At 43.3% G+C, this 14,372-nt stretch overlaps 2 protein-coding genes and 1 long non-coding RNA gene across 4 annotated transcripts; 2 read left to right on the top strand and 1 right to left on the bottom strand.

Annotated features, from left to right (window-relative positions):
- Positions 1 to 5,544: 5,544 nt before the first annotated feature.
- LOC9648591 lies at positions 5,545 to 7,731 on the top strand. The gene is made up of 9 exons (XM_024689883.1): positions 5,545 to 5,622; positions 5,682 to 6,005; positions 6,117 to 6,422; positions 6,490 to 6,576; positions 6,627 to 6,803; positions 6,854 to 7,188; positions 7,238 to 7,360; positions 7,423 to 7,574; positions 7,635 to 7,731. Exons 1-4 carry the CDS (start codon positions 5,545 to 5,547, stop codon positions 6,529 to 6,531), a joined length of 750 nt encoding a protein of 249 aa, XP_024545651.1. The 3' UTR covers positions 6,532 to 6,576; positions 6,627 to 6,803; positions 6,854 to 7,188; positions 7,238 to 7,360; positions 7,423 to 7,574; positions 7,635 to 7,731.
- Positions 7,732 to 7,785: 54 nt separating this feature from the next.
- Positions 7,786 to 8,497, top strand: LOC112351697. Of its 2 annotated transcripts, none has more exons than XR_002994255.1 (4): positions 7,786 to 7,880; positions 7,938 to 8,029; positions 8,136 to 8,263; positions 8,366 to 8,497. It is a non-coding gene; the product is annotated as an uncharacterized LOC112351697 (long non-coding RNA). The 2 variants fall into 2 exon arrangements; XR_002994254.1 differs by having other exon boundaries at positions 8,311 to 8,497.
- An 88-nt stretch (positions 8,498 to 8,585) lies between these two features.
- LOC112351696 lies at positions 8,586 to 9,076 on the bottom strand. The gene is made up of 2 exons (XM_024690040.1): positions 8,901 to 9,076; positions 8,586 to 8,852 (listed from the first exon to the last, which is right to left on the bottom strand). The coding sequence occupies exons 1-2, from the start codon at positions 9,030 to 9,032 to the stop codon at positions 8,622 to 8,624; spliced, it is 363 nt and encodes a 120-aa protein (XP_024545808.1). The 5' UTR covers positions 9,033 to 9,076; the 3' UTR covers positions 8,586 to 8,621.
- Positions 9,077 to 14,372: the final 5,296 nt, after the last annotated feature.

Raw genomic sequence — 14,372 nt, 5'->3', positions numbered from 1 at the left:
GGTCTCGAACTCGGTCTCAGTTCGGCCTGGTCTGGCCTGGTCTCGGTCTTGGTTCCAGCTCGGACTCGGTCTCGGTCTCGGTCTCGGTCTCGGCCTCGGTCTCGGTCTTGGTTCCATCTCGGACTCCGTCTTGGGTCCATCTCGGACTCCATCTCGGACTCCATCTCGGGTCCATCTCGGACTCCATCTCGGGTCCATCTCGGACTCCATCTCGGACTCCATCTCGGATCCATCTCGGACTCCATCTCGGACCCCACTTCGGACTCCAACTCGGGTCCATCTCGGGTCCATCTCGGACTCCATCTCGGGTCCACCTCGGACTCCATCTCGGCTCCATCTTAGACTCCATCTCAGGTCCATCTCGGACTCCATCTCGGGTCCTTCTCGGACTCCACTTCGGACTCCACTTCGGACTCCAACTCGGGTCCATCTCGGACTCCACTTCGGACCCCAACTCGGGTCCATCTCGGACACTTCCACGTGTCATGTGTTGGTCCTTTTTGGGTCCCTTTTTGGAGCCTCGCCTATGGCTCGCTTCGTGCTCATTCCTCAAGCACTTCATTGGGAGTTCCACTCCCGCTCTTGACTTTCAAGTCGGAGCTTTTGGTCCAAACGTGTTACGCTCGTTTGGCTCTCGCTTTGGCCACTACCACGTGGCGCCCTTCCGGCTCCACTTTGGGCCCTAGGGATTTTGTGTCTCACAATACGGTCCTTTCCACTGCGCAAGAAGTCCCTTAGATAAACCACGTACCGTAAGATGGGGAAAACGGACTAACACCAAATCATCCACTTTGTACTCCGTAGGTGGACGATGATGAGAGTTGTAGCACTGTTGTTGTCCCACTTGTACGCGGCCTAAGTGTTCGGCAGACTCTGCTCGGACAAGTGGAAGAATGCTCATCAAATACTGATCCCACGACCTAGCATCGGCAGCTCGTGGCAATCGCGAAGGTAAACCTAGCTCCGTTGGTAATATTGGATCATGACCATATAGGAGTTTATATGGTGAAGCATCAACAGAACTTTGCACCCCTGTGACATATGCATACCGAAAAGACGGCAAATAACCATCTTAATCCGAATGCTGAAAGTTCACATACTTCGCAATCATCCCTTTGAATGTCCAAACGAGCCGCTCCACTAGACCATCTGATTGTGGATGATAAGCACTCGTGAAAGTGTGGCGTATCCCCAACCGAGACGTCAAAACATGAAATACCTCAGCCATAAATGCGGGACCATTATCCGAAAGAATCCGCTCTGGACAAGAATGCTGGAACACCACTCGATTGAGGAGGAAGTAGCCAACAGCAGTTGCAGAGGCGCTAGCAAGAGCACCAACTTCCACCCAACGAGTCAAGTATTCAGAAGCAATAATAACATACTCATTGCCAACAGTTGACCGTGGAAAAGGTCCCATAAGATCAAACGCCACCAACTCAAACGGACGGGAAACCGCAATTGACTCCAATCGTCCTTCCGCAGCACGAGGGGGAGTATTACGAGCTTAGCACCAAACGCAGCTACGCACATACCGGATAACATCACGTCGCATCTCTGGCCAGTAAAAAGACCTGTGCAGCTTCTCGGTTACACGACGATGTCCCATATGCCCACCTAGAACAGGAGAATCATGGTAAGCATGGAGAAACCGCGGAATAAAGACAGAAGGCACCACCAGCCGTAAATGATCATTAGGATCCGTCCCCACAAAATAAAGAAGGCCATCTTCAAGGCGATATTGAGAATGTAAATGCCGAAAAGGTAAGTCATCAGCAAGTGATGCAGGATTCTCAAACCCATCTCGAAGCCTTTGAATCCACGGCTCAATCTTTTGAGCCTCGCGAACATCATCAAGAGAAGGTAGATCCTGCTCTGCGCCTTGTGGACACTGAACGTCAAGGACAGCAACCGCCGACGGCACAGAATCCTCGTCTAGAAAATCCACAGATGCTGGAACAACAAGCTCGTCAGAAACATGAGAAGTGAGTGAAGAAGGAAGAGGAGCTCGAGAAAGGGCATCAGCATCAGCCATAGAACTCCCTGGGCGATGAACAACATCAAAATCATATATCTGAAGCTTCAAAGCCCACCGAGCAGTACGACCAACCAGGTTCTTCCACTTCAATAATAAAGTAACAGTAGCATGGTCACCCTCAAGTAACGTCCGAGAACCATGTAGATATGCATGAAGTTTCTCGAAACCCCAAACTGCTGCTAAACACTCATTCTCCGTCGTGGAATAGTTCATCTCCGCTGGTTGTAATGTACGGCTTATATACGCAATAGGATGGCGCTGACCAGGCACACTCGAGCTCTCTTGCATCAACACACCTCCAAGACCAATGTCAAAAGCATCCACGCGTAAAATAAAAGGTCGAGTGTAGTCAGGATATGCCAAAACCGGAGGAGTCGTCAATAGCTCTTTAAGATCCCCGAATGCCCGCTCACAATCCGGAGACCGGAGGAGTCGTCAATAGCTCTTTAAGATCCCCGAATGCCCGCTCACAATCCGGAGACCAGATGAAAGATGATGTTGACAACTTCAACAACGCTCGCAATGATGTAGTGCGATCAGAAAGATGATCCACAAAACGACCGAGATATTGCACCTTGCCCAAGAAGCGTTGCACATCATTCACACATGTCGGAGTAGGGAACTTTAGAACAGCCACAAGTTTGTCAGGATCAACTTGCAAACCCTCACGAGAAATATGATACCCAAGATAAGTTGTATCCTTGGACCCAAACACGCACTTCGACCACTTCAGCTTTAAACCAACATCGCGTAGCCGATCCAACACTTTACAAACATCACAAACGTGCTCCTCCCACGTCCCCTCTGAGTGAATCAAGACATCATCAATGAAGTCGGCAGTCACCTCTGGCATATCACAAAGAACCTCGTCCATCATCCGCTGGAAAGTTGCTGGAGCATTGTTCAAACCAAACGGCATCACCAAGAACTCGTACAAACCAAACGGTGTATGAAAAGTAGTCGTAGGAATACCTTCTGCGGCCATCGGTACTTGCCAGTACCCAGAAGCAAGATCTAGCTTGGTGAACCAACGACTTCGCCCTAGGCGATCCAAGAGATCAGCAGTGTGAGGAAGAGGGTACACATCCAGGATCGTCACTTCATTTAACGGATGATAGTCGATGCAGAAACGAATACTCCCATCAGGCTTTGTCACAAGATGAGGTTCACATGCCCAAGGACTCCGCGACTTCCGAATAACACCCTTCTCCAACATCTCCTTAACGTTTGCACGTAAAATCTTGATCTCCTTGGGTGACCGACGACGAGCAGGAACTTTGATTGGACGAGCATCCCCGGTTGGAATCGAATGACGTGTGGCAATCTTGGCCCCAGACAATAGGTCAAAATCAAAGAGATTAGAATACTCCTTCATGAGCCGGTCAACAGCTGCAACACAAAAATCATCAGAGGGATCGGAAAAGGGAAGAGCAGAACAAGATGGAAACATAGGAGGAAATAGTGGGGGAACAAAAGTAATGGAAGCAGAGGTAGAAGTAAAGGGACGAAGAGGTACGGAAGTGAGAGGAATGGATGAAACATAAAGAAGTATAAGACAAGGGGGAGAAGCCTCAAAGTCACACTTGGCATGATTGTGCTGCAACCAATCCATACCAAGAATGAGGTCAAAAGCTTGACTCGGCACCACCCGCAACGACTGCAACTCAAGCTCGAGATCGCCCACATGCACAACCAAGTCCACCTCATCTCGTGCATATACATGTGTACGGCCGTTGAGATAAAGAATGAAAACTGGATCCGCCGCACGACGCAAGTGTAGACGACAACGTGTGGCAACAGGTCGAGCAATAGAAGATAAACTCGAACCTGTATCAACCAACACGGAGAGAATAATAGGAGACCTCTTGTTATAAAAACAAGCTTGGAAAGTAAACACTGGATGAACTGGTGCCAAGTGAACCCCTTGATGATACTCCCGAAAGAAAGATGGAGGGGTCACTAACTTATTCGCGCAAGGTCCCTCCATTACTTGCGCGACTCCTCGTTTCCCGGATGCACCTCGGTGTCCAAACCTTCCACCGCAGCAGCACCAACGGGACGTTGCTGACGCCAAGGTCTCCACCCAGGAAATGGAGGTCGCCAATCTAGAAAGTGCCGACAACACCGATAAGTATGACCAACTTCATCACACGCCCAGCAACGAACATCACGGCCACAACCACGTCCTCGCCCTTGTCCTTGGACTCGAGTAGCAGCAGCATCAACCTCCATTGGAACAAGACCATCACTCATAGGAAGTGGAGTGGAAGGACGTGCAGCGAGAAGTGGAAGAGGCGATGTTTCATAACGTTGTGCCAAACGAAGAGCATCGTCAAGGGTGGCAGGAGCAAGTGCATGCACAAGGCCGACAAGATCTTGACGAAGTGCTGGCCACAACATTCCTAGCTTGATCCGCTCCGACATATTGGGCTCCGCACGAAGTAAAAGACTTCGGAAACGAACGCCAAATTGCATCACTGACTCGGATGGCCCTTGGCGAAGACAATGCAATTGTTGGAAGGCATCGTCACAATCATCAGCATGTTCGAAGGCGCGTTTGAAGACGTCTGGAAGAAGACTCCAATCCCCACGAGTGGCCGCACTCAATCCATTGTATCACTGCAACGCCGTCCCTTGGAGACATGTGGGAAACTCACGCAAATGTCGAGCATCATCCCAAGAATGATATGTGGCAATCACTGTGAAGTGATCGAACCAATGGTACACATCATCCCCAGGATTCCCACGAAAGAACTCTGGCCGAACACGAGGATTGGCACCAAGAGCAGGAGGAGTTGGACCACGTGCCGTGAATGCTACCATCAATTGAGTTTGGTTGTTCAATTGCAAGCGCATAGCATCAAGCAATTAGACCAACTGCTACTCTAGAGTCAAAGGAGGAGATTGCTGATCTGCCATGAAGACGGACGAAGAAAGAGCAAAAAAAGGGAAACGACAAAAAACGAGAAGGAAATGGGAGATCTAGACAATGCAAAAAGTTAGATCTAAACCAAAATCTTGAAAGGGAAGAAAAAGAAAGGAAATGGAAAAAGCTAGATCTAGACGATGCAAAAAGTTAGATCTAAACCAAAATCTCAAATTCAAACACTCCTCAGGGACAATCAAAGGTGCCCCTCATCTCCACCAATGTGAGTGCTCGGAATATAGAAAGGGAATACAGAAAATGTGCATATCAATTAACCCAAAAACCCTAGCTTATATACAGGAGCGAGTGGTTCGGATTGAAATCAATCTGACGGCTACTAAAATCCCACTACGCTAATATTAGTATATAGCTGTACACTTGGCCCTCACATATTGATTATATTCACTATATATTGTGTCTTCATTGTTGTAGTGAATTATGACCATTAATAAAATAATAGGTAAGTCTTTACAATGATAAATGAAATTTAACATTTCATCACTAGATTCTTCTAAAATTTGGGTTATGTGTGCCGCTAATAACACACAAAAACTCGAACTTCTATCTAAATGCAGCAGCTATGAAGGGCTCTCCTCCTACATTCAGCACCGCTTTGGGGAATTCCACCATAGCTGATCGCAAGATGGCGAAGGATATGGCGAGGAAGCTCTTTTCAATAGCGACATTTAAAAATAAAACGGGTTTGTAGGGTTCTAGGGAAAGAGGGGAGCTATCGACTACATTCCGGGCTACGATCGAGTGCAGTCGCTGGCGGTGATTTTACTCTATGTCCAGGTAATTAGTGTCCCTTGCATCTCCATCCACTTCCCCAATTTCATCTCCTCCGGGGTCTTGCTCGCAAATCTAGCAATCGCGTTGTTTGCTCTTGTGGCGATTGAGAGTGGGAGTCATTCCCTTGGCCGCGCTTACGCCGCATTGCTAGTGTGTGCCTTGCATACTTCTCCTTGGAGATCAGGTAAGTTTCTTACGTGCTGGATTTTCTTAGTTTTTGCGTGGTTTGCTGCATTTTCATTTTGTTCTTGAGTTGTCACGCTACTTCCATACGTGCTTCACAGAGTTTTGTTTCTCCCCGAGAGTCTAAGATTCTAAAGAGTTCTCTGCAAGATTATCCATGGCGAGAGACGGTCCTAGCCTGTACATTTGCAGCCAAACCAGCACCGAGAAGCTTCGGACCGTAAGCCGATGATCTCCATCCAGAGCGTGAGCTCCAGTGAGAAGATCGACAGCTTGCCAATTCGTGGAGATCGGCCGTCTAGTTACTACCAGAGGCTCGTCCAGCCCACTGCTGCTACTTCCGTGGAGAGCACACCGGCTTTCCACTCCAGACAGACTTCCATAAGCGACCAGATCCTCGGTGGCTCGATCTATGATCCAACGTACTACGCCTCGCTCTTCCGGATCCAGGAGAAGGAGAATTGCTCGAGCTCGTCAACAAAGGTGGGATTTTACAATCTTTTTCTTTTCTCTCCGTTTGGCGATAAGTGTGATATCTCTATCCGTGCAGGACATTGGGGATGATAACGAAAAGCGTGCTAGCGGAGAATAAGCGCTGTAGAGCAACTTTGTCCTTCTACCCGGCATTAAACTCCAGGTTTGAAACAACGTGCAAAGCGCTTGCTTTTGTCTCAAGTTGCTCCTCAGGAGCTGGTTTTTCTCGCAGAATCTGGGCAGAGCGTTGGTCTGGATCATAGCATAGCGGTTTAATGGGAAACAGTTCACGCGGCATTCAAGGACAAGAAATCGACAGCGGAGACGTACGGAAAGAAGTGGGCTTCCATTAGAAAGGAGCAACAGCTTGAATTTTGAGGCCTTTCTTGGGTAACGAAGCGAAGCGCATCTTTCTCAGTCGAACATTCTTGTCTCTGCAGATGTACTTGGAGATGCAAAAAAGCGGCGTCAAAATCAGCCCGCAAAAGAGCCCAGCGATCAACTACCACATTGATTCACGGCTCCGAGAAAAAAGCATACGTCGATCATATTAATAGTGGGCGGCATTCTTCCGATTGGACGATCTCTTTGACGCTGTTCAGGACGGTATACGGATCTGGTGTATGATTTTCATGTCGTGTTTTCACGCTGAAAAATTCATCACTGCTAATGTAGCAAACTGATCAACGTTGCGGTTCCCGGAAGCATCGATGAGAGGGCACTCTGCGCAAAAACATTTGACTGGTCTCCGCAGTCCTGCTATCAAATAATAAAGGTAGATTTCATTTTGCAACCATTAAGTTTTAGCTTCATTGTTTCGTCAGATTATTGCTTTCAGGCGTCAACTTGAAAGCGGCACCAGAGCTCGCGGAGATGCTAAACGAAATAAAAAATGAACTGTGTGAAAATTCTTTAGTGTTTGGAGTTTGCCGTCTCCAGGTGAAAAGGTTTTGTTGAAATGGCCTGCAGAAGGCTGGTTTTTCCAGAGAACTTACTAATTTTTCGTCAGATCTTAAGGTGGAGATTGCATTTCTGTGGCAATTGGTGCGGTATCATACCCTCCAGCTGCTGAAGAACATGGTGTCCGAGTACGACATCTTGAACTGGGCTAACAATAAAGTGAAGCGATCAGGCTGCAAAGACAGTATGGAGAGTTTCAAGGTAACAAAACGTTGCTGTGAACTAATGTTTGCAAGATACAAGTGGAACTGGAACTTCCAGGACAAGAGCTTATCATCTGGCATCTTCTTCCTCGATCTTCTCTGGGCTGTAGAACCACGCGTTGTAAACTGGCAGCTCGTGACCAAAGGAGTAACAGGCAAGCGAACGAACTTAGGCCCGTCCAAATTAATCGATATAATCTTATGAATTGCAGATGACGAGGAGAAACAAAACGCGGTGTACGTGATCAGTGTGGCCAGGAAGCTCGGTTGCAGCGTGTTCTTGCTGTGGGATGACATTGGCGAGGTAGTTTTATTTTTCGTTTTTCCAGCAAGGGGATTTCTTTGTTATTTTCTTTCGCAGGTGAGACCCGAGATACCGTGATGCTGTGGAGTCTGGGCGAGAAGGCTAAGAAAGCTGCTAATACAGCTGCTGTTCTTGAGCTCCACAACAAGGTCTCTTAATTTTCTTTCTTCATTTTCTCCTGTGATTTTTTCATTGTAAAGAAGAATTCTTTGTAATACTCACGTTCGTCCTCAATCATGGCGATCGCGCGCGCAGAGTGTTTCAGCTCTAGAGTTCCTAGCGGCCTGCCACAAGGACAATGGTGCACCAAGCTCATTTTTCCTCCTAAACGGAGCAGTTGGACGTGACGCTGCTTAACGTCCATTACATGAGTGATCGATGAGGTAAGATTAGGAAAAAGAGATTTCTCACCGATTGTTCTCTCTTTCAGATGAAGAGCTTGTCATTGATTCTAAAGTTGCGAGGCTTGGTTTTGCGATTGACAGGGATGGACTGAAGTTGTATGTGGCGAGGCTTTCAGAGATCCATCTCGTGGACGAAAGCCTGGTGGCATCGGAACCAAGTTCGGAGATGCATTGGTATGTTTCTTATTATTCCCGTAAGCATTTTACTTTGAACGCTGAGTTGTTAGCCACCAGAAAGACCATTGCAAACGGCAACTCCAAGAAGTGATAGACGCTCAAAGCAGTTGCTCGGCCACTTTATAATTTCAAGAAAAAAAGTATATGACAGTCCGGCTTCTCACTCACCATCAGTGACAACAAACTCGTGTGAAAGCTCGACTGTCTCGCTGGTGCAATTGGCTTTGCGGTACATGCGGTTGCTTTTCGCATACCAGACGAGATGCATCTCGGCCTCGAGGTGAAGCTTGAACCGGAGCGGAAACTTGGACACCATGCTTGCGGGCAGATACCACACAGCGGTGGGAAAGTCTTCCACACTGATACTTGTGCGCCCTCCTCGCAATGGCGGCTATATGGATCATGCTCAGATGAAAAGAAGAGTAAAAGCATGATTTACCTTAAGAGAGCCAAGGCCAGAGTATGGTTTGGATGGATTATACTTCATCCCATTGTGATTCCAACGAAGGAGTTTCCACTCGAGCTCAGCTGTGTTCCCTGGAACTCCAACGATGATGGACTCGTACTCCATTGGCTCTTGAAGTGATCGTCCCCACGTTTTCTTTAACTTGACAGATACTGGCCATAAATTAAGTTGAGCTCCAATCTCACCATTGTAGCTCGTGGTATGTGTGCTGGAATTGCCATCGCCATCGCGGAAATCGTAGAGAACAATGTCAGAGCTCTCCATCTCACCAAGCTGTGGCTCGATCCGGAGTTTGACGCGGTACGGGTAGAATCCGAGAGCCTTGGCGCTGATGATTACATCCTCGTCGTCCACGCCCACGAAGAGGCTCCTGATCTCCAGAGCAACTTCGAAGTTGGCGCGGCTCTCCCGAACGCAGGGCAGTATCACCATGGCAATGCCCACGAGTTGCTGGCGCTTGGGCAGTCCGTTGGGAAGATCAAGGCACAGCCGCCGGTCGAGTGGTGTTGTGTCGGCCTTTGTGTTGATTTGAATGCACCGGCATCTCCTCTGGAGAGGCATGCCACGAGCTGGCAAAATTCGAGACAATGAGCTGCCCATTGCGGTGATAAAAGGAAGAGCTGGAAAAATTCGAGACAAAGAGCTGCCCATTGGGTGATAAGAGGAAGAGAAAAGTCGTGAAAAAAACAAAGCTTGGAGAATGGATCCTTCCCTTTGCTCCGCCCGGATATATAAGCAAACACCAAGATGTACCACAAGCACGTCCAGTTTGATCCCCTGAAAACAGCCAAAACAAAAACAAAAACAGCCAAAGCTTAAGCAATTTGGTCAACAGAAAAATTTATAAAATTTATAAAATATAAGGGACAGGTGGGCCATCTGGGGCAAACAGCAGCGTGGGTTTCTTTTCCGAAGCTAGCAGTAGCAGCAAAGAATCGTATGACAATTTCACCTTGAAGTGTCAAGTGTCACGAAACTCTCCTGCAGCCTCTACTCCATCCATCACTCCATCCATCACTCCAATTCACTCCATCCATCACTCCATCCATCACTCCAATTCATTCCATCCATCACGGTCGAGAAAGGAAGAAAAACTCTGCAGTGAAACAGTGGATGGTCACTATCGGTGATCTAGAACAATGGATCAAATGACTTTTTCTCAAAGGGCACTCGGCGCAAAAGAATTTGACTGATCCTTGTTTTGGTCTCCGAGTCCTGCTATCAAATAGTAAAGGTAGATTTCATTTTGCAAGTTTTAGCTTCGTTGTTTCGTCAGATTATTGCTTTCCAGCGTCAACTTGAAAGCGGCACTGCGAGCTCTGGTGCCGCCCCTTCGCGTGGAAGGAAAGACCCACCAGCCACACCAAAATCGAGCTTTCTTCTTCGTCTCTCTGCCTTCGTCGCAGCAACTTCTTTCCGTACGCAGATACACCTAAAGCCCCCTTCTTCCCGTACGCTCTCGCTGTCGAGTTCTTGTCCTGAACTGTTTCCCCAATGCCAGGATGGATTAAACCGCTACAGTGATGCTAAGCATTATTGTATGCTTTCCCGAGGATGTGTCCTTACCCAAATCCTTCTCCACAGCTCGTCCTCTCTCCCTCCATCTTCTGTTGCTTAGCTCAGCCCAAGAATAGTGAAAGTAAAGAAAAAGATTTGCAAATGTAAACAACCACGTTTTTCGGTAACTATGAAAGAACAAAATAAAAAGGAGCAAACCACACATGAGAAACGAAGAATTATGAAGAAACTTACCTGATCTCATAGGAGAAGAAAACAAACCAAAGTATACACATTGGCAATGCAGCGTAAGTGCAACTCTCAATCACCAGAAGAGCAAACAGCAGGATCGCTAGATTTGCAAGCAAAACTCCCATGTAGAGTTGCTGAGGGAGCTGATTAGTGCACATGTGGTAGCAGGATCATGAAATTGGAGATGGATCTGAGCTAAAATAAATGGATGGAAGGAACAATAAATCACCTGGACATAGAGTAAAATCACTGCCAACAACTACACTTGATCATAGTTATGAATGCAGTTGATGAGCTAGCACATAGCTCCACCGAGATGCCTCCCTCCCTAGAACCCTAATAACCTGTTTGAAAAGAAATTGTGATAAGGTTCTTCACAATAAATAAATTATTCTGGATGATATAGATTTTTCTGGGATATGAGAAAGATCCATCTTGAGTAAACTACTCATATCACCAATGCATCATCTAGATTCTTCTTTTCATTCTTTTGTGAGATCTTATTTCATTTCATTATCACTATGGAGCAATGTAGTCATAGATGCCATGCTCATGATCACACCACAGTTGAGACAGAAGTGAATCAAGGGAGATAACACTTCTCACTACAAATGCCAATGAGTAAAAAAGAATTGTGTTAAAGTTCCAATGCAAGATGTGACAAAAGATTGTGTTGAGGTTCTAACCCAGGATGTGACAAGACAGATGGAGCCTAGGGCAGGAATGGAAGGCTATGGTAGAAAACCTGGAGAGTTCAGCAAAAAGATGGTGTAACAACTTATTATAATCTCTCTCATGACTTTCTAAACAACTAATAATGAAATTAATATATATAATATTACTAAGAGAATAAAAGTTTTTCAACATCTCTTAAAATATTAGATATTAATATTTAAAAAATAATATAAAACATTATATATCAAAATTGTATTTATTACTATGATGTTTTTTAGTTCTTACAAACCTTTTAATTTATAAGTACTAAATGTATTCTGATATAGAAAATATAATTAAATTATAATCATTTTAAATAACTAAATATACAATTGTGATTTCATGGAAGGAATACAGAAGTATGCATATTTAATAATATCACGTCACATCTATAGCCAATCTAAAAACTAATGCAACTTCTCAATCATATGACAATGTTCCATATGCTTTTTTAGAATAGGAAAATTATGATAAACTTTGAGAAAATATAAAATAAAGATCAAAGATACTACTAGTCCCAAATGGTCATTAAAATTAGTCTTGATAAGATAAAGAAGGTCATTTTTAAAATGATATTAAAAATGTAAATACCAAAGGAATAAATAGCAACAACTGATGCAAAATTCTCAAATCCATCATAAAACTTTTGGATCTATAGCTAACTTTACAAACTTCATCAAGAAAAGGTTAATCTAGCTTTGCACCTTGCAAACACTTAACATTAAGATTGTTGATAATACAAAATCCTCATTTAGAAAATCCAAAAAAAAAGAGTAAAGAAGGGAGAAGAGCTTGAGAAAAGGTGTCAATATTAACCATAAAATTCCCTAAATGATGAGTGATCTCAAAATTATATATTTAAAGTTTTAAAGCCCACCAAACAATATAAATAACCAAATTCTTCCTCTTTATTAATAAAGTGATTATAACATAATCACCCTTTAATAATGTTTTGATATGATGCAAGTACACATGAAACTTTTCAAAACCCCAAAATGCTACTAGACATTCCTTCTTTAATTCACCTATGTTAATTGTAATGTATGGCTAATGTATACAATGGGATTATACTAATCAAACACACTTATATTCTCTTGCATCAACAATGTTAAAAGCGTCTATGAAAGATCATATGTACTCAAGATACACCAAAACTAAAGCACTTGTCAAGACCTTTTTTAGATTCACAAATACCCACTAGCAATCTTCAAACTAAATGAAAGATTATATGAATGACTTTATCAACGCTTGCAATGATGTTATATGATAAACAAATGATCAGCAAAATGAACAAGATATTATATCTTATTAAAGAAGCACCACATTCAAAGTAGAGAACTTCGAAATAACTATAAACTTGTTATGATTAACTTGCAAACCTTTGCTAAAAATACGATACCCAAAATAAATCTTGTCCTTAGATTTAAACATGCATTTTGACCATTTTGGCATCAAACCAACTTCTCATAGTTGACTCAACTCTTTACAAACATTATGAACATACTCCTCCCATGTCCCCTTGAAATGGATCAAAACATTATTAATGGAGTTGGTAATCATGTCTAAAATATCATAGAAAACCTCGTCCATCATCCACTAAAAAGTTGTTAAACTATTATTCAATCTAAATGGTATCACCAAAAACTTATACAAACTAAATGGTGTATAAAAAATAATTTTAGAAAAGAGGATTTAGCCATTAGCACTTGTCAATACCCAAAAGTAAAATCCAACTTAGTGAACTAATGATTTCACCCCAAATAATTTAGAAGGTTGGTAGTGTAAGGAAGAGGGTATATATTTAGGATTATCACATCATTTAAAAAATGATCATCAATGTAGAAGTGAATACTTTCATTAGACTTCATTATAATAACCTAAAATTCCAAAACTTTCGGTTAAGACATTTCTCTAACATTTCTTGGATATTTGCTTATAAGATCTTGATCTCCTTTGATGACTGATGTCAAATATAAACCTTAATTCAATGAGCATCCTTAATTGGAATATAATGATGTATTGCAATTTTAGCTCTAGATAATAGGTCAGAGTCAAAGATATTAGCATACTTTTACTTGAGCTAGTCAATTACTATACCACAAAGGCTATCTGAGAGATTTAGAAACTAAATAGAAAAACAAGAATGAAATATGGTAGATAGTAATGGAGAAACAAAAATGATAGAAATAGAGGTAAAAGTAAATGGATGAAAGAAAATAAAAGTGAAGTGAAAGGAATAAAAGAGATGAGAGAGTATGAAATAAGGAAAAGAAACCTCAAAGTCACACTTATTATAATTGCATTACAACCAATCTCTATTAAGGTTGAGGTTTAAGGTTTGACTTGACATCACCTATACTGATTAGAGTTGTAGCTCAAAATTACCTATATGCACAACTTCTCACATATATGTATGTATGACTGTTGTTATAAAGAATGAAGATTAGCTTTACCACACAATGCAAATGTAGATAACAATATATGGCAACAAATTGAGTAATAGAAGATAAACTCAAACTTGTATAAATCACTATGGAGAGAATAATAGTGGACCTCTTATAATAAAATTGAGCTTGAAAAGTGAACACTAAATAAATTGGTGTCAAATGAACATCATGATGGTATTCTTAAATAAAGGATGGATGGGTCATTAACTTAATTGTGCAAGGTTTCTCCATTATTTGTATGACTCCTCATATCTAAGAAGAATATCAATATTAAAACTTTCAACCACAAGAATATTAACAAGATGTTAATACTAAAGTTTCCATATAAGAAATAGAGGGTGCTAATCTGGGAAACACCAACAATGCCAATACATATAGTCAATTTCATCATATGCCCAATAGTAAATATCATGGTCATAATCATGTGTTCATCCTTGTTCTTGAACATGGGCAACAATAGCATTAACTTCCATTGGAATAGGATCATCTCCCATGACAAGTGGAGTTAAAACAAGTGTAATTATAAATGAGAAAG

Source organism: Selaginella moellendorffii, unplaced genomic scaffold (genome assembly GCF_000143415.4).
Source record: "Selaginella moellendorffii unplaced genomic scaffold, v1.0 SELMOscaffold_64, whole genome shotgun sequence".
In the NCBI taxonomy this organism is placed as follows: domain Eukaryota; kingdom Viridiplantae; phylum Streptophyta; class Lycopodiopsida; order Selaginellales; family Selaginellaceae; genus Selaginella; species Selaginella moellendorffii.
Note: the sequence above shows the minus strand (reverse complement) of the source record. Positions and strands in the feature narration are given on the sequence as shown.